Raw genomic sequence first — 19,848 nt, forward strand, 5'->3', positions numbered from 1 at the left:
GAGACACAAAGAACATTTGGTCATCTTTGTCTCGGGCAGAATAAACTGTATAAAACCTCGAGCATGAACAGGGGGGACTCCGATACTCAGAGGTCAGATCTGTGTTCACCCGACGCCGATCCCGGGCTCGATGCTGACTCTTTGGCTGTGGTGGTTTCGAAGACCAAACTTCGGTCTCACAGACAAATTAATAAATCATAGCTAAATTTTTGATAATTTTGGCTCGCGATTTGATCATTTATAACAACCCCTTCCTCAAAAAAAAAAAAAAAAGAATAGAATGAATAGCAGCAACTGAGCAACTGCAGGGGCTCACCCAGCCCTTGCAGCTGAGATAACTGCAAGGAGCTTTCTCCACCCAGCTGAGTGATGCTCAAGGAAAAGCATTGCAAAGTGCTTCAGATGGGATTGCACAATTACCCCCACTCCTCAGGGCCATGACCTCCCCAGGGGAGGTTCTTGCACAGGAATCCAGATTGCCACACACACACAGCTGCTGGGCTCCTCGGCCTTCAAGTGTTTGAGATCAGTTCTAGGACTGTCCTTAGAGCTAAAGAGCTTACACAGCCACCCTCCACAGGCAGGTGAAAAAGGTGACACCTCTTTGCCATCTGACTCCCAAATGGGGCAAAGCTGCAACCAGAGCAAGCTCTGGTCATACTGGGATTAGGCTTGGCTACAGCCTTGAAGACCTTGCTGGAAAAGCAAGGAGTGTTTGTAGGCTAAAATGAACTGTTAGCACTATTGCTCATGGGAGTTGACAGAATAATAAAACCCCACTAAACAGCTGTCCTGACTCCCTGCCAAGGCTGGGCATCATTTACTTCTGGGTCCTGTGTTCACCACTCAAAGGATCCATTTCACAGAATCCACAGCAATGGGGAGCAACCACCCCACTCAATCATTCAAGACTGATTTCCTCCTCCATTAGGTTTTCCTACCAGGTTGGCAGGAGAGAATCTTTCCACAGCCCCAAGAAACACAAATTCAATGACACCAATTGCTCTGATAAAAACAAATTTATCCTCCCTCCAATGGCCACGCTTGGGATCCGCATTCTGGAGGGATACTCTGAGCACATCCATGCACACACATCTGCAAAACTTTGCAGAATGCCACATATTGTTAGTCTGATGTTTTCAAGAGCTGTGAAGAGTTTCTGCACAATTTGGAAATTTTATCCATCCAAATCCTGGTGTTCCTATAGCTGAGCTGGTACTTTAAAGCAGAAAAGGCATTGGTTTGGGTTTGGACACGAATTCTGTAACATGGTTTGAGTCAGAAGGGACCTTAAAGATCATCCAGTTCCAAGCCCCTGCCATGGACAGGGACACCTTCTATTATCCCAGGCTGCTCCAAGCCCCATCCAACCTGGCCTTGGACACTTCACTTCCAGGGATCCAGGGGTAGCCACAGCTTCTCTGAGCACCCTGTTCCAGGGCCTGCCCACCCTCATGGGCATTGTTTCCACTTACTAACCCATGGCCTGCAACATCCTGGCAAAGAAGAAATCACAGAAATAAAACCAACAGGAACACTGAAGGAAAGAAGAAAGTACTGAAGGAAAGAAGTACAAAGGGCTGACTCCAACAACAGCAACACCCTAAATCCTGCATGATGTCATGAGTCATCTTAAATTAGGATCTACCTGATGTCATTTAGTCATCCTAAACTCTACATGAGTCACTCAGCTGGGAGTGCCTGGCTGGGTGAAATGAAGGCGCAACCAAAGTTCCCAGGAAGTTTTTTGTCTCAGTTCCAGAAGCTTCCACACCTCCCAGGCACTGGAGCCTTCTCCTTGCCAGCTGGATGTGGCGCAGAAACAACCCAAAAGCTGCAAGCTGCTGCCCAAAACAAAACTGTTGGTGAGCCCACAACCACCATGGGTTAGGAGTCAGCACACAAACAGCCCCTCCAGCGGATCCAAGGGAGCCTCCAGCTGGAAATGTGTGACTGGGGCACAGGTGAGGACCAGCTGGGGTGGGTCAGGGACCACCAGCCCAGCTGCAGCCACAGGAGGTGCTGTGGTTGGGATCCCAGGGCTGCAAACACATCTGCCCTCGGGGTCCCAGGCAGCAGTTCCTCCTCCCCTGAATCACAACAAAACCGCACAAGATCGGCTTTCAGTTTCTCTTCATAAAACAAGAGGCTGTTAATGCTCACAGAATTATTAGCCTCTGGACCAGCAGTTAGCCCAGAGTTGATGATTTTCTGGCAGGGGTTATGCAGCCTCATCCACAGAGGTATTCCCACATGATTCACTCAAGTCCTTGATTTTATGGGACACCCCGTGGCGTTTATGGGAGAATTAACCCACATGCACACATCACTAGGGGGAACAGGAACAGAAAAAGAAATTACCACTATTCTTACTGAAAATATTTGGTGAAACACAAGCAGTGGCATGTTGCAACTGGGCTGCTCCAGCTGGAAGAAGGTATCAGCTATCCCTGGAAGAACTTGTTGCAATTTTCTCTGGCAGCTCGGCGTTAACCGCAGCGCTGGAGCCTTTGAAAGTGATTTCCAAAAGGCAGAGGGGGCAAGGGAACCTCAAAATCTGCAGCTACTTAGCCAGAAAACTTGGAAGTTTCGGTTCACTGTCACCACAGGCTTTTCAACAAGGAAAACAGATCCGAGTTCTGGCATGTTGATTCAACTTGTGCTAAACCACTTAACCCTGAAGAGAGGCAACACACACACATCGCTCTGAGCAAAACACAGCTGCGGCACAGAACAACAGTGAATTTTCACGGCTCCTTCAGCCTCAGCGTCCCGCACCTTTTCACAGGATCCCAGAATCACCGAGGTTGGGAAAGAATTCTAATATCATCAAGTGCGATCATTAACCCAGCACTGCCAAGTGCTCCACTAAACCACATCCACACGTATTTTAAATCCCTCCCGGGACGAGGCTCCAGCCTGTTCCAAAGCCTTCCCCTTCCGGGGAAAAAGCTTTCCCAAATATCCACTCTGAACTTTCTACAGCGTTAACTTGAGGCCGTTCTCTCTGCCTCTGGAAATCACACCCCGGGTGATTTTTCTCACTCCTCAGCTGATTTCTCCCACTGCCAGCCCTTCCCAGTAACCAGAAAAACACGTTCTCTCTCTGTAACCTCCTTCCCCAGACGCTCAAGCCCAAAAACTTGAGCGAAAATTCAACAGAAAAAATATCACAGCGCAATGAAATCACGCTCAGCACACAGCGCCGTGTCGGACACCCGGCCCGTTTTTATCAGCTCCTCCCCAGCAACTCGCGGGGTCACACCGAAAGCTTTTTTTACCCCTCATTAAAATTTTCTAAGTGACTGAGCAATGGCTCGCACAAGCGCGGCCAATTTTAAGAGATTACAGCCTCGCTTTCCGCGGAGCTTCATTACCATCAGATTAGGGAGTTTGGAAGCAGGAGCATCTGGCGCTGCTGCTGCTGCTGCTCGGGAACATCCTCAGCGCGTCCCTTCCTCCCCAAACCAAACTTGGTGCTTTTTAAGAGAACAGGCACCCACCCCATCCCACCGAGGTGTCCCTGGTCCCCCCGGTACTCACGCATGAGGGTGCTGAAGGCGCAGAGAGCCAGCAGCGCCTGCAGCAGCACCCCGAAGCGCCCCAGCAGCGCTCCGCTGCCGCAGCCGTGCGCCGGCCGGGGGGCGGCCATGGGGATGCCGTGGGACGGGAAAGTGCGGAGAGGCGCGGGAGAGCGAGGAAGAAAGCAGGGATGGGGATGGGACAGCCCCGACCCCGCACAAAGGCGGCCCCGAGCGGCCGCCCCCGCCCCACGGCCCGCCCCGCCGGCAACAGCGCCCGGGGCGGGGCGGGAGGGGAGGGACGGAGGAGGGGATGGAGATGGGGAGAGGGACAGGGAAACGGGACATGGATGGGGACGGAGATGGGGATGGGGACAGGGAAACGGGACATGGATGGGGACGGAGATGGGGATGGAGATGGGGAGAGGGACAGGGAAACGGGACATGCATGGGGACGGAGATGGGGATGGGGACGGGGACAGGGAAACGGGACATGGATGGGGACGGAGATGGGGAGAGGGACGGGGAAACGGGACATGCATGGGGACGGAGATGGGGAGAGGGACAGGGAAAGGGAAACGGGACATGGATGGAGACGGAGATGGGGATGGGGAGAGGGACCGGGAAACGGGACATGGATGGGGACAGAGGAGGGGATGGGGATGGGGAGAGGCACAGGGAAACAGGACATGCATGGGGATGGAGGAGGGGATGGGGATGGGGAGAGGGACAGGGAAACGGGACATGGATGGGGATGGAGATGGGGAAGTTGGAGATGAGGATACAAAGGGGACAGAGAGACAGAGGGATGGGAATGGGGATGAGGATCAGGACAGCGATAGGGAAGGGAACAGAGGCAGAGATTGGGATATGGAAGAAGTTGGAGATGAGGATAGAATAGGGGACAGAGACATGAAGATGGAGGCAGGGATGGGAATGGAGTTGGGGATGGGGATGAGTATCAGGACAGAGATGGGGACAGAGGCAGAGATTGGGATATGGAAAAAGTTGGAGATGAGGATACAAAGGGGACAGAGATAAAGATGGAGACAGATGGAGATGGGAATGGGGATGAGAATGGAAATGGAGTTGAGTTAGAGACAGGTATGAGGATCAGGACAGGGATGGGGACAGAGGTGGGGATATGGAAGAAGTTTGAGATGAGGATACAAAAGGAACAGAGAGAGAGACAGAGGGATGAGGATGAAGATGGAGATGGAGATGGAGATGGGAATGGGAATGGAGCTGAGTTGGGGACAGGAATGAGGATCAGGAGAGGGATGGGGAAGGGGACAAGGATGAGGACAGAGGTGGAGATGGGGATGTGGAAGAAGTTGGAGATGATACAAATAGGACAGAGATAAAGATGGAGACAGACAGAGATGGGAATGGGGACAAGAATGGAGATGGAGTTGAGTTGGGGATGGGAACAGGGACAAAGATGGGCACAAAGAGATGAGGATGTGGAAAGGGTTGGAGATGGGGATGCAGTGGACACAGACATTGAGACAGAGGCAGCCCTGGGTATGGAGATGGGGACAGGGATGGACATGGGAATGGAGATGGGGATGGGGATTAGTGTGGTGATAGGGAAGGGGACAAGTACAGGGACAGAGATGGAGATGGGATGGGGAAGAGGTTGGAGATGGGGATGCAATGGGAACAGGCAGACAGAGAGAGGCATGGAGATGAGGATGGAAATTAAGATGAAAGTGTGGATGTGGAACGGGTGGGAAGTGTGGATGCAATGGGAATGAGGATGGGACAGAGATGGAGACGACAATGTAGATGTAGATGAGGTTGGAGATGGAATGGAGATGGGGATGGGGAAGGAGATGGAGATGAAGAGGGAAATCAGGATGGAGATGCAGGCAGAGACGGTGTTGGGGACAGGAGTTATGGATGTGGGTGAGGACAGAGATAAAGGTGGGGATGATGATGGAGATGAGGATGTGAGGCCCTGGAGGGAATGGGGGTGCTGGAAATTGTGCTGAGGTTTGGCGAGCTGGGTTGGGGGAGTCCTGGTGTGATAGGGGTGCTGGGCTGGGGAGGGTGGTTAGGGGTCCTGTTGGGATTCCCCTGTTGGGATTTGAGGTGCCGGACTGAGGGAATCTCAGAAGTGTTTCAGGTGCCAGGATGTAGAAGTCCCAGCAGGGTTTGGGTTGCCCTGGCTGCAGAGGTCCTCACAAAGTCTGGGATGCTTGACAGGGGAGGGTTGGTAGGGATACGGGTCAAGATTGGGGTGCCAGGTTGGGGGTTCCAGCAGGGATGGGGGTGCTGGGTTTGGGAGATCACAGCAGGGTTTGGGGTTCCAGGCTGGAGAGGATCCCAGCAGGGTTGAGAGTGCTGGGCTGGGGATAGTCCTGGTCCTGCTGACGGGGTTTTGTTCTCAAACTGCTGCCTCAAATCTCATTTTTTTGCTCCTCTGTGTAACACTGCTGCCACCCCCCTCTACAGCCTCCTCCCCACAGGGCAGGTTTCGTTTTCTCTCTCTTTTCAACGCACTTGAGGCCATCTTCAGGGAGCACTGGGGTCACATGGTGAAATTTCCCTCCCTGATTTTGCCGGGTAGGAGCTTGTGTTTAGTTACAAAACCCGAGAGGCTGCAAATCTTATCCTGTCATATGACTCTGAGGGACGGCCTTAGAAACAGCAGTAAATGTTATGAGAAAAGAAAATCATGGGAGCTGGCCTGATTCCCAAACAGGTCCAGTTTACAACACAGGAGGGAATTGTGTTGTTCCTGGGCTTGGGAATTCCCTTGTTCTGGGGAGGTCATTAGTGCCAGGCTGGAGCCTCCTCCCTCCTCAACTCAGTCAGCACATCACCGAAATAACAAAAATAGTCCCTCCTTTTTTTTTTTTTTTTAATTTATTTTTATTTTTCCAAGGGTGAATTGAATCTTGGGTTGATTGCTGTTCACTTAGCTCACTGACTTTAATCAGGGTTTAATCACAGCTTCAGCCAGGAAGGTGGAAGTTTCATCTCACTAACTCATTTTCAGCTGATTTTGTATGTGCAATTGTTAGTTTCATAAAAAGGTTCATTCCCCTGAGCTGGTAAATCTGATTGTGTTTTGCAGTCAGTTGCCTTTATATTAAATTCTAAATCAAATATTAAGGTTGATGCTTTTATATGAGCCAGTTGAACACATGGTATGGGGAACCATCTATTAAGCAAGTACACACTTTAACAGAGATTTCTTCAGGCTCTTTTTTTTGGAATTTTCTCAGATTTCCTAGGTTGCTGCTATAAAGACATTTTCAAGAATTGCTGCATGGTAATTTTTCCCCTGGGAGGTGCCTTGGACTCTATTTGCCCAGGTACAGCACAGCAATTGGAGAAAACAAAGGGGGGGGAAAGACATTTAACCAGGATGAGTATTTCTTAAACAAAATTTCAATTTCTGTGAATAACCTGCAAATTATCTGTGATGTATCAGGGTTTTGCCTAAGGGGCCAATTTTTCAAAAGCTCCCTCAGAGCCAGTGCTGCCCCCTCCCCTTTCTTCAAGCCCAATTAATGGTGATTTCTCCCACTGCTTTATCAGCAGGACGGAGTAATCCGAGGCCTTATTCCCAGGTGCTGATGGTTTTACAAGAGAGCAGGGTGCCTCCCACGTGTGAAAACACTCAGGCTCCAGGAGGGCAATAAACAAAGCCTGATTCCCCCTACTTGCAGGAAGGGGCAGACATCCTTCAGTGGCTCTGGGTGCTCCTCCCTCCTCCGTGAAAACACAGCTTTGCTTTATCAAAAACACCATTTGCACTTCAAAATATTTGTGTCTTCTGAGCCCGTGCAAAAAGTCTTGAAGTTTTGTCTGAATCCCAAGTGGAGTCCAGGAGCTTTCGGGTGGTTATTGAATTCTAACCCTAGAATTTCGGCAGTTAAGATGCCTCACCAATGGCTTCCTTTTTTTTTTTTTTCCCTGAGGTTTTTCTCTCTCTGAGGAGACTCTAGAGCCTCTTTCAGTATCTGAAAGTGCTCCGAGAGAGTTGGAGAAGGACTTTGGAGAAGGGCATGGAGTGATAGGATAAGGGGGAGTAGTTTCACGCTGCCAGAGGACAGATTTAGATCAGATATTGGGAAGAAATTCTTGGCTCTGAGGGTGGTGAGGCCCTGGCACAGGGTGCCCAGAGAAGCTGTGGCTGCCCCTGGATCCCTGGAAGTGTCCAAGGCCAGGCTGGACAGGGCTTGGAGCAACCTGGGATGGTGGAAGGTGTCTCTGCCCATGGCAGGGGTTGGAACAAGATAATCTTCAAGGTCCCATCCAACCCAAACCATTCCATGTTTCTAACATTTGAAAAACACCCAGCAAAAGAAAAAAGCAAGTCAAGTAAGCACTTATGCAAGAAGTAGAATTTAATGAAGGAATCATTAAAGAAAAAAAAAAATGAATTAAAATATTAGGCCACGTGCTTAAGCATAAAATCAGAAACACCAAAGTGATTTCAAGCGATAAGGAATGTAAAAACTAATCCAGGCTATTCATGAAAGTGCAAGGAGAAAAATGAAAGATGGAGGAAATCTGTGAATTCTCTCTAAGAACACTTTTCTACTCTATGACAGAATGGAAAACCAAATAATGGAAATCACAGAATATACCTTAATTTCTCCATCCTTCAAAAAAAAGGATTAGCAAGTAAAAATAACTTAAAGCAACATGACCAGTGATAATCCAAGACAAGAACAGGTTCAAAGATGAGAGGAATCAAGACTGATGGATTCAAGGGCTTGAAGAAGTGTAAGCAAAAGTAGCTGAGAAGTGGGCAGGGTAAAGTTTGGCTCCTCAGGTGTTATCACAGGAGAAGGGGAATTGCTGTGCCTAGCTCTGAGGAGGGGAATGAGGGTCTGAGGAATCTGAGACCCACCAGCTTTATTCCAGTAGCCAGGAGGACACTGGTAAAAATTACCAAATAATCAATTTATAAGCACCTGGCAGAAAATAATGTAATAAAAACCAACCAATGTGGGTTTGACTAGAATAAATCATGTCAAGGGAGTTTTATTTCTGCACTGAGAGGATGACTGTGTCTATCTTGGCTTGGAGAAGGTTTGTGTTGCTGCCCCAGTAAAAACCCATGAGCTCTGCAGGAGCACCAGCTCTGGACAAACCCCCACCAGCTGCTCCAAAATCTGTTTGCTGCTGCATCAGGAGCAGTGTGATGGCTCCAGGTGGGCATCTGAAGGTAAATTAAACCCTTAGGAGAGGGTAAATGAGGTAAATTAAATCCTTAGGAGAGGGTCAAGGATATCCAACTAGAAGAGTCTGCAACCCTCCATAAGGTTAGGGTGAAAATTATGAATTATTTCCTTAAACCAAAGGGATGGTTCCAGAGCCAACAGAAGGAAATGCAGTGAGTGGTAGGGAAGGAAGGAGGCCGAAAGTGGCTGGAAAGAGCATCAGGAGATGTAAATGTCCTGCAGACAAAATGTGAGTGGATAACAAAAAGGTGTTGCAATGAGAATGTTGCACCTCCCTGTTTTAGGAGGTGATCTGGAGAGTTTTATAGAAAAATTGGGCAATGCTGGGTTCAGTCCAGCTTTGCCATTAGACAGAGATGTGATGGAGTATGGAGAAAGCAAAAAAGAATGGAAAGCATTTGAGAAAATAAGAAACAGAAAGGAAATGGGATATTTTCTCCTGCAGAAATAGTAGCTGTCATTGGAGGAACAGGCTTTGTGGCAAAACTGTTCTGGTACAGTTATAAAAAGTTAATAAAGTTATTGGAAGTTTTCTGCCTCAAAAAGACAAGTCAATTTGTTTGTTTGTTTGTTTGTTTCCGAAAAATAAATTAAAAAAAAATAAAAAGTGTTTGCAGCACTGGGAAAATTGTCCAGCCCATATCTGACTCTCAGCACAGGTACCTGCTCACATTCAGCTGGGTCTGGGTTCAAAACAGAGCTGAGAGGAGGACAAGGCTTTTCTTCAAGGCTTCCTCACTTCGAGGGCACTGAACTGTGAAAAACTGGCTTGGGATCCAGAGGGATCCTCTTTTTTTAGGTCTACTCCTTTTTGTAACATTGCCTTGGATGCCCTTAGTGCAGTCCTGGTACGGCCACAGGATGAAAAATCCACCCCCTGTTCTGCACAAGTTACTTTTGGGTGGGATCCACCTTCAGATGTCCCTTTTTGAGACATCTCCTTTCATAGCCATAGTGGAGAGGAATAACTTCTTTAGGACATCTTCCTTTGTCCTAAAGATGGATTAAGTCTGCTCCAGCTCTGGACAGATCAGTGATGGCCTCATGTTAGAAAAGAGCCACAAAAGCATCAATGTCCATTTTTTTAATAGCAACACAGCCTTGTTTTCTTCAACTCACTTACCCCTAGAACACTCAGGTGTTTTGTACCCCCAGAGTCCCCAGCTTGATGGTGGGGATGAGGAAAAGACAGTGGCAGGTCTGCAAGTGGTTATTGTGGTAAATTGGAGGGGGACACACCAAGCTGCCCTTTCTAGGATGATGCTCAGGGAAATTATTCATCTGCTTTTATTTATCACGTGGTGAAGAAATTGCTTCTGAAAACAAGATCTCTTGGGAACGCTTCCTTTAGCTGATACTTGGAACAGACTCTATTGATGCTGCCAGCAGCAGTGATCCCTGCTGATTAAACAGTAGCTGGACTTTATTCTTGTTGAATTACCCATTTGACAAGGCCTAGCACACTGAACAATCAGTCCCAGGTTATATTCATAAGCAGGAGGCCAACACCAATTTTTGTATCAGCCAGGGCTTTGCATTGCAGGATACTCTAAGGAGTAATTGTCAAGGTAATTATTTTCTATTTTCACTAAGTGCTTTAGCTGTGTTATTATGAGATGTTCAATGTCTTGCTCGGAATGAATGGGAATAATTTCCCACTTTACAGGCCACTTCATGTGGCACTTTTGGCTGGCTGTGCTTGGCTTGAAGCTGAGAATTGCCAGCCTTGCTCACCCTGGCTGTGTCAGCCAGAGGGGCAGGGGACACCTGCAGGTCTGTGCCTGTCAGGACCCAGGACATTGCTCTGGCTGCCCTGGGTGATTTGAGACCCTGGCAGGGGCTCAGAGACCTTGGCATGGAGTCACAAACACCTGTGCCTTTGATTTTAGCCCATGGAAACAATTACCAACTTTGTGTGAGGAGTTACAAGCCATAAGAGTTTGAGTAGAATGATGGTGAATTTGTCACAAGGTGAAAAAGTAGAATTTTGGGGGTTTAGAATGGGGGTTCAAAAAGCAAGATGGAGGAATCTGGGTGTGTCCTGTCCTTCTTCTTCTTCTTCTTCTTCTTCTTCTTCTTCTTCTTCTCCTCCTTCTTCTTCTCCTCCTCCTCCTCCATCTTCTGCTGTGATGGTGACACTTCTGGATTGGTTTAGAGTAGAGACAGACTGTCTAACATAGGTGATAGGTGTTGGAAAATTATTGTAAATAAAGTACACGTAGTTCTTAGTATAAAAAGCCAACACCACCCCACGGGCAGGGACTGTGCCACAACCCGACCTGCTGGACAGATCTCAGCAGGTCAGAGAAAGAATGGAATAGATAAGAGAAAATAAACAACCTTGAAAAGCAGACCTGATGAATCCCAGCTCTTTCTTTGGTCATGAGGCTGGGAAAAAAGACTTTTAATACCTCGGGGGTCATCTCAACCACAGAAACCCAAGATGTGCCCAGCTGTGAAAGGCAGAAAGAGGAAGGTTTCAGCCTCCCTTTCCCACTCCCCTCATTCAGAGCACCCCAGCTCTGCAAACCAGCCCCTGGGCACAGCCCCCTCCTCTGCATGGCCATCCCTTCACCCAGGACAGAGTGGGAGCTCCTACAACAGCACCATGAAACCCTCACAGGTCCCACCAACCCTTGGGATGATTTCTGTGGCATTTCACATTCTCTGGAAAATCCCTTCACCCAGGGTTTTCTCCTGGGAAGCTGAGAAACCTCAGAGAAAAAGGAAAACAATTCTTATCTCATTTGCTTCTCCTGTGTTGTGGTCACATGTGCAATGTGTTTGGAGATGGTTTAGCCATAGGTCGTTGTTTCATTGGATTCTGTTGTGAGTTGTTTTCACTCATTGGCCAGTCAGGGCCAAACTGTGTCAGGGCTCTGGAGAGAGTCCCGAGTTTTCATTATTATCTTTTTAGCCTTCTGTAAGTATCCTTTCTGTATTCTTTATTATAGTTTAGTTTAGTATTCTTTAATATAATATAATGTCATAAAATAATAAATTAGCCTTCTGAGAACATGGAGTCAGACTCATCATTCCTTCCTGCCACAGGGGCACCCCACAAATACAACAGATGTCCCTGCTTCAGGTTTGACTGTCCTGAGGTCATGTATCACCCACATTCCTGCAAGGTGAGCCCTTGGAGGGGATTGGACTGGATCACCTTTAAGGTCACTTCCAAACCAAACCATTCCATGGTTCTAAGATGATCCTTGGGTTTGGGACTGTTTGAACAAGGGTAGAGCTGCTAGAAAGGCTCAACATTTGCTTTTTCAATCAATTTCTTCCTTGAAAATTGAACTTGTGTTGTTCTTATGTAAGAATGGCCAGATGCAAGTTCCTTCAAGCTTAAGATACATTTGAATTTATGGCCATTGAGACCTGGGCAAAATTCCCTGGGTCTGAACTGCAACAGAGTGGATTTAGGCTGGCATCAGGACACCTTTTCCAGGAATAAGGATAGTTAAGAGCTGCAATAAATTGTGGGGGGCAGAGGGAGAAATTTTGCATTGGAGAATTTTACGAATATCCATCATTTTAGAATCAGAGAATCGTGTAGGTTGGAAAAGACCTCTAAAATCATCAATTCCAACTATTAATTGAGTCCAACCAATATTCTTCTCTCAGGGAGAGCTGGGTAATTCCTGCCTGAGGTGGGAGAATTGGTGAGCTGATCTCCTAAATTCCCCATGAACTGCATTTCCTTGGCTGCCCTGCTTCCTTTTGCCAGCCTGTATCTCCAGCCTGACCTTGTGTTGCAGTGGTTTATTGGACAGACAGGAATTGTCTCAGTCCTGTGCTTTTGGAGATCTTACTGCTCTCAACGTCCTTCCAGTTCAGGGGGATCAGATTCGTCCTCAGGAGGAAAAAAAAAAAAAGGTAAAGAGAGAAAAAATCCAATCAAATGCAGTTTTGTTCCTTACAGCTCTTGTGTCTCTCTGGCAGACCTGAGGTTGCCTCAGGAAAAAGAAAGCTTTTTTCTCTGCACAGTTGTGGGTCTGGATGTTGGAATCTGACAGCCTGGATGACTATTTATGCAAAAGGATCAGTTAGGAAATGGAGACCTGCCCTACTGGAGAAATGTTAAATATTCACAGCATTCATGTAGCATGTAGACGGGACCTTGGTTATTTTCCCCTGAGCTCCATTGCTCACTGGGAGCCTTGAAATAAAATGCTAATTTGCCAGGACCTGGTGAATATTCCCTGCTCCCAAACCTTTCTCCATTAGCACTTGAAAACCACAGGTTCCTTCACAAGCCACCCTTGATGTTTTATAAATGTTATAGCTGAGACATCCCTTCTTCTCCTTTTAATGCATTTTTTACAGCTGCAGCAGAGATATTATTTCCATTCAGGCTGCAAAGAGTCATCCTGGAACCTCAGTTCCAGGAATCCTCATCCTGGAATCCTCAGTTACCTCTCCTGAGGTGCTCCCAAAACAGCACAAGCTGCCCAACCTTAAGCTAATAACCTGCTCAAGGACTCCATTTCACATTTTCTGTGCAATCTCAGCTGCAGAGCCACAGGTCAGGAGCCTGATGGATCCTTACAGGTACAAAAAAAGCTTTTAGAAGAGAGCTCAAGCTTGGCTGATTTTCACATGGATGAATTTCCATGAGAAAAAAAACCACCTGGATGTGGAAGAAAAGGGGTGTTAATAGTGTTTGGATTAGAAATGGTGCAACAAGTATTGCAACAAACAAACCTCAAGATTCAGGAAGCATATTGCCTCCAGCCTAGAAAGCTCAGCCAAATCTGCCCCTGTGATACCTACAGTGTTTCTTCCCAGGGATTGCTAAATAAACCTCACCAATTGTCTTAAAACTTGGTTTTTACTCATCTAGAGGGTCTCTGATGAGAAACAAGCCCACAATGATCCTATTGGATATTAAATGGCACAGGCCTATTCCTCCCAGACAAGGAGGAAAAGTCTCCACTTTGAGCTATGCCAAAAGCTAAGAACCCTGCAGAACTCATGTGAGTCACTAGGCACAAATCTCCTTGAAAAAATTAGCTTTTCAGCCTGTAGAGCTACTATTCTGGTGCAAGAAGTAAAATTTAGGCCAGTTAAAAGCCTTTTTTCAATTGCATGTACCAGAGGAAGGAGATTGGAAAACTCCACTCCTTCATTGATACAACAATGTCAGAAAAACTTTCAAAGAGCAGATTTGGTGTCAGCCACAGACACTAAATGGGAGGAGGAATTAAAGCAAGGAGTTGTGTATAACTTCCCTTAGCATCCTCAGGATCCTGCCCAGGAAATCAGACAATTTGGGTCCCACCCCAGTTCATTATCCAACGTGCAAGCATTGTGTGTGCACTGCAGAAGGCACAGAGACCTGCTCAGCTAAGCCAGTTCTTCCTGAAGACCTGCTGGAATCTTGATTTTAGGTTTAATCCCTTCTTAGTGACTTCACCTAGTTAAGCAAGGAACAAAAGTCACAAAAATAACACCAAGGGGAGGATTGCTCATTTCTCCTGTGATGGGTAGCCTCAGATCTGGTGGTGGTTACTAAAACACTTGGATCTAAAATATGCATTTCATTTAAAATATTAACTTTGCTGTTATTATTTTGTTTTACACTACAATATCCAGTGGTTTTCCAAAAAAGCAAGTGGTGAGGTTGCTTTGGTCATCCTGTGTTTTATGAATTCAAGGGGAATCTTTTCCCTGATTCCAGCTGGCCTTATGTGGCATTCACATTCTCTGAAAAATCCCTTTGCCCAGGATTTTTCTCCTGGGAAGCTGAGAAGCCTCAGAGAAAAAGGAAAACAATTCTTATCTCATTTGCTTCTCCCGTGTGGAATGTGTTTGGAGATTGTTTACCCACGGGTAAATAATCTGGTTTCTGCTGTGAGTTGTTTTCACTCTCTGGCCAATTGGGGCCAAGCTGTGTTGAGACTTTGGAAAGAGTCACAAGTTTCCATTCTTATCTTTTAGCCTTTTGTAAATATCCTTTCTGTATTCTTTAGTATGGTATTCTTTAATATAATATAGTATCATAAAATAATAAATGAGCCTTCCGAGAACATGGAGTCAGATTCATCAGTCCTCCCTGCATGAGGATCCCTGCAAATACAATAGCCTTGGATGAGATGTGTAAACTCACCCTTAGATGAGACCTGGTACAAAACAATCTCCATTGAAAGAATCCATTTACCAGAGCTGTGTTTTCACATTTTAGTTCCCAAACTCTGGACACATGCCACAATGTACAACTCCTTTTGTACAGAATTTTTTTAGCATGGATCTGCACACATTCTGAGCTCAGAGCCTCCTTCAGCACTGGAGGGGAGGCTGGAACTGCAGGGAGCTGGGTCTGCTGCTTTTGAGGTCTTTGAGATGTAGCCCTGCAGCCAAAACTGGCTTTCTAGGCTTCCTCAAATCGTGCCTCTTCACCCCATGCCTGAATCTAGCTTCTGGAGGGATCCTTAAAGTTATTTACAGAGAAGTCCCAGTGCTCACATGAGCACAGCTCGCAGACAAAGCTTTCTGTGGCTCTGTGTGGATGCAAAGCTGTACAAAATGCCTTCCAGCTGTATCCCAGAGAAGCTGCATCCCAGAGGAGCCATATTTTTACTGCATTTCCATCTTTAGCAGGAGAAGAGGAAAATATTTGAAGGAACAAGACAGCAGCTGCTAGAGATGGTCCTACAAATGCATCCCACCCTGCAGCCCTGCTCTTGCTTTCTGTAATTGCATGGGCAAGACACACTTTTCCAATCTGAATGATTCCCTGAGTCTATAACACAGCTACAAGTTCTTTTTAAAACAAAAAGGGTTGGAAAATTTCTTTACAGAGGGATGTGCAAACCCCCAGTCACTGTATGTGTCTGACACCAGATCTGCTCTTTGAAAGTTTTTCTGACAGTGAAGGGGTAGAGTTTTACAATCACCTGCCTCTGGTACATGCAAAAAAGCTTTTAACTGGCCTAAATTTTACTTATTGTGCCAGAATAGTAACTCTACAGGCTGAAAACCTAATTTTTTCAAGGAGATTTGTGCCTAGAAGATTTGTGCCTAGTGACTCACATGAGTTCTGCAGAGTTCTTAGCTTTTGGCATAGCTCAAAGTGGGAGACTTTTCCTCCTTGTCTGGGAGGAATAGGCCTGTACCATTCAATAAGAAGTTATTTTTAACCCAATACTTATTTCGAACTCAACCCAAAGAGTGTTTCTACTTTCTTCTACTGTATTTTTTCTATTTTCAGCCTCACCCTAATCAAGGGCTGCTGTTTTTACAGGTGACCCCTTAGCTTGATGCTGATGTAGGCCATATGTTCTTTTCCTCCTCATCTCTTCACTCCTGGATGTTACAGCTGAAATACAAACCCCTGAATGCCCAGGGATTTCCAAAGGCCAGAAGACATCTGCTTGCCATCACAGATGTTTGCAAGTTAACACATGGATGAAATAATATTAGTCAGTGAGATTCAGAACTGATTCAGATTTCCACAATTAAGCATAAATGGTGCTTTGATGAAGAATTAAACAGGGATGAAAAAACTGAAACATAGGCATCAGTAAGACAACAGTTGCCAAATAGATTTCCAGCCTTCAGACAGGAGTGAAGACACCCAAATCAGGGTGTTACAGGAATCAGTCTTGCTGTAGCAGGAAGAAATGCCTGTGTGCACTCATTTCGCTCTGTTTTCAACAGGGAAGGTGCTACAGCAGCTTTGTGGTTTCTGGATAAGTGTGTGTGAGCTCTGAGCAGCCTGGGGTGAGACACTGAAATATTTAGGTTGTATGGTTCCAATATTTGCCCTTTTGTGCTTTGCTGGTGCCAAGTTTGCACCCCAGAGGGGGAGGAAGGGAGTTTCTGGGTGTCTGGTGTCATTTCACTCTAACCTGCCCCTAGTGCTATTAACAAGAACCTGAGTTAGCCTCACCTCCTGCAGCAGCTTGTAGCACCTGGGATAGTGGAAAACATCCCTGCCCATGGCAGGGGGCTGGAACCAGGTGGTCTGGATGGTCTTTGGATGGTCTTTGGATGGTCTTTAAGGTCCCTTCCAACCCAAACCCTTCTGTGAGTCCAGGGAGGCAAGTGTGAATTTGGAACCCATACCAAACCAAAGAGCTGAAGTGGAAAGTGGTGGCTTAGGCTTTATAAAATGCATAATAAAGGCAGATGTGCCAGCAGAGATGAGTCCCACAGGGAGATCTAGGAGGGTCCCTTTTCCTGGGGGAGCCAGCACAGCCCCATTCAAGAAAAATGCAAAGTGAGTTTGTGTCTCCACTAAAGCTGGAATTTTCACTCTCCATAAATATCATGCTGTTCAATTGCTGTGTCTATACTGATCTCCACAAGAAAACATCCCTTTTTTTTCAGTGGGATCCTATTGGCTGAGGCAAAAATAACTCCAGAAATCATTTATTTCTTCAGAAAGTGTGGGAGTACTTGTCCCTGCTGCTGTCAGCTCCCATCCATCCGTTTTATCAGGCAGTATCAACACACTCTCTTCCAGCGAGGACTGCTCAACAGCACACAATAAAATTGATTCATTACTCATTTTCTCCTTATTATCTTTCAATTGCTCCAGCTCTTGATACCACTTAAAGTGGACATTAGCTCTTTGTAACTAGTGTGTGAATGGTTTTTCTCCAAGCTTTCATTACATCTATTTTCATTTAGTATCATTACATCATGTGTCTTTCTCATGAACTTCTTATAATGCCTTTATAGACATTTGTGTATGCCCTGCCATGGTGAGGAGTGAGAACCCAAATGGATTTCTTGGAAAAGCTGCCCCAGGTGCTCTGTGGGTGAAAATGAGAAGTATTTAGTGCTGAAATGTGGTTTTATTTGCAGGAGCTGGCTCTTGAGCTCTCCAGAATGAAAAAGCCCAGAATCACTAAAAATGAAACTCAACTTTTGTGCTTGTCTTTGGCATGAAAGCAAAACTGATTAAACTCCAGGAGGGGCAAGACTTTCTGTTTATAATTAGCCTTGAAATGGAGATGGGAGCTGAGAGCTTTGTTTTGGGGTAGGGGGCAGGATGATTTAAACTTCTGTCTGCTTTGGGAAGGATTATGATGACAGTGAATTTAATACAGCTTTGCAGACTCTGATCCATACTCTGGAAGGAAGAATCTTCCCAGTTTCCACACTCTTGAAGGGTTTAATTCAAAGAAGTTCAAAACAGTGTAGCTCCAGTGGAGCAAACCTCACAAGTACCTGCAAAAGTTTGTCATACAAGTAGTTATCCTATGGGGAACCTCTGCTCCCTTCTGGAATCTCTGGGACCAGGGTTCTTCTTGGCTTTAGGTTGGCTTTGGGACTCAAAGGTCCAGACCAAGGTGTCTCACAGGCTGCTCTGGGCCTGGAAACCAGTTTTACTTTATTGAGACAGATCGTAGTTAATACTCAAATGTGGAAGTTTGAAAGTCTCAAGCACAGATAAAATATTTGCTATTTACCCTGGAGGGAGATGAATTTCTTTCCCAGGTCCCTGCAGTGATTTCTCCCCCCAATTACAAAGGGGATTAATACTTCAGCTGCACTTATCTCAATATCTCCTAGTTCAGACAGATGAATACAACCTTCAACATTTCATGGGATCAGATTTCTTTTTAATTAAAGCAGCCCTTTGTCTCACTGTGCCTCTGAAAGTCTTATTTATCATTAAATCCTTTAGAAGTCTCTTAGGAAAATAATTTCCTGCTCCCAGTTTTACTGAGCCTTTGGATCTCCTATCTCTTGTCACCTGTAACAAAGTGCTGTAGGAAGGAGCAGGGCTGGATTGCTTTCATGTTCTCCATCAGCTCTGATATGGATGGTTGTTATAAGGCTTCATACATAATATATGCCATGTCTTAAAGCAGCCCTGTAAACTGTACAGCTGTAAAGGTTTCTTAACTCAACCAGCCTCCAGCTAGCAGCTATAAAAAGGCAGTTAAGCAGATTAGCATTAAAACTACCTGGTGAGATGAAAAATGGGGAGGCAGAACGGCCCAGTGATGGATCCTTGGAGTGTGACCAGTCACGTGGGGAAGTCACCTTTCTGTGCTCGCACCTGCTGGCACTGGCACTAATCATTTTGGGGATATTTCTCTGTAATTGCTTGGTTTGCCCCCACAAGGGCCACCTCTCTGAGCACACACAGGGAGGATTTTCCAGGCAGTCCAAAGGAAATGTTGACCCGCTCCTGCTGGGTCTGAGTTTTCTTGGTCTCCTTTGAGAGTGCTGCCTTTGCTCTGCAAATGCCTTTGAATGACTTTGCATGCTGAGTTTTCTGCTTTTTTTTTCTATGGAGAAAAGCCTTTGGAGCCTGTTCTGCCAGGAAGTGTGGTCCCATTCCTGTCCAAAAAGCTTCTCCTGGCCCCAGTTTTCGAAAAGCTGAGCTGAAAATCAAATGCATTTTAAAACTTGTCATGAGGAAAATCAAAGTGCTTTCCTACCTGGACACCTGTTGTTACTCAGCAGAGGAGGAGCATGAATTCTGTGCCCTGTGCTGTCACATTGATCAGGTCTGGGTCAGTCTCCAGGGACGTTTCTCACTGCTCCCATCCCACCACTGGGCTGGGCACAAATCATTGCGTAGGAATAGAGGTAATAAATAAATAATAAAAGGTACAGAGTCACAGAATGGTTTGGGTTGGAAGGGACCTCAAAGATCATCTCATTCTACCCCCCTGCCATGGGCAGGGATGCTTTTCTATAGACTTGGTTGCTTAGAGCCCTATCCAATCTGGCCTTGAGCACTTCCAGGCATAGAGCATGGAAATATCCCCAAAATACTGACATTTCCACAGGGAAAAACCACCCAATTCCATCTTTCAGAATGCAGTCTTGGGTACATCCATTGAGGTGTTCCAAATCTGAGACAGGGACACTGCACTGGCCAGTTTTAGAAGGCATTTTCACACAAACCTTCATCCCTGGCATTGCTTTTCTAACAGAAATCATCCTCCCTGTCTTGTTGGCACCTCTTCCAAAGCCCCCTTTTGCCTTTGCCCCTACTCTTCACTCTTTGTTTGTGCTGATAGCTAATGAGCTGCCTTTGTGGATCCTGGATAAATGGGATATTTCATGGACAGTAACATAATCAATTAATTGACTACAATCATGATTTGTTTACCTAAACAGGACTTTAAAGCCAAGGCTTGTCAGCAAGCATT

The 19,848-nt window shown here is 46.2% G+C and overlaps 1 protein-coding gene across 1 annotated transcript in view; it reads right to left on the bottom strand.

Annotated features, from left to right (window-relative positions):
• The window catches only part of LOC115910187 (store-operated calcium entry regulator STIMATE-like), a 34,018-nt gene extending 30,265 nt beyond the window's left edge, over positions 1 to 3,753 (bottom strand). Inside the window, exon 1 of the mRNA XM_030960130.1 lies at positions 3,544 to 3,753. Within this exon, the coding sequence (XP_030815990.1) occupies positions 3,544 to 3,652 (109 nt within the window). The 5' untranslated portion in view covers positions 3,653 to 3,753. The remainder of the gene's footprint in view (positions 1 to 3,543) is intronic.
• Between the last annotated feature and the right edge of the window lie 16,095 nt (positions 3,754 to 19,848).

The sequence above is a fragment of the Camarhynchus parvulus genome, chromosome 1A (genome assembly GCF_901933205.1).
Source record: "Camarhynchus parvulus chromosome 1A, STF_HiC, whole genome shotgun sequence".
In the NCBI taxonomy this organism is placed as follows: Eukaryota; Metazoa; Chordata; class Aves; order Passeriformes; family Thraupidae; genus Camarhynchus; species Camarhynchus parvulus.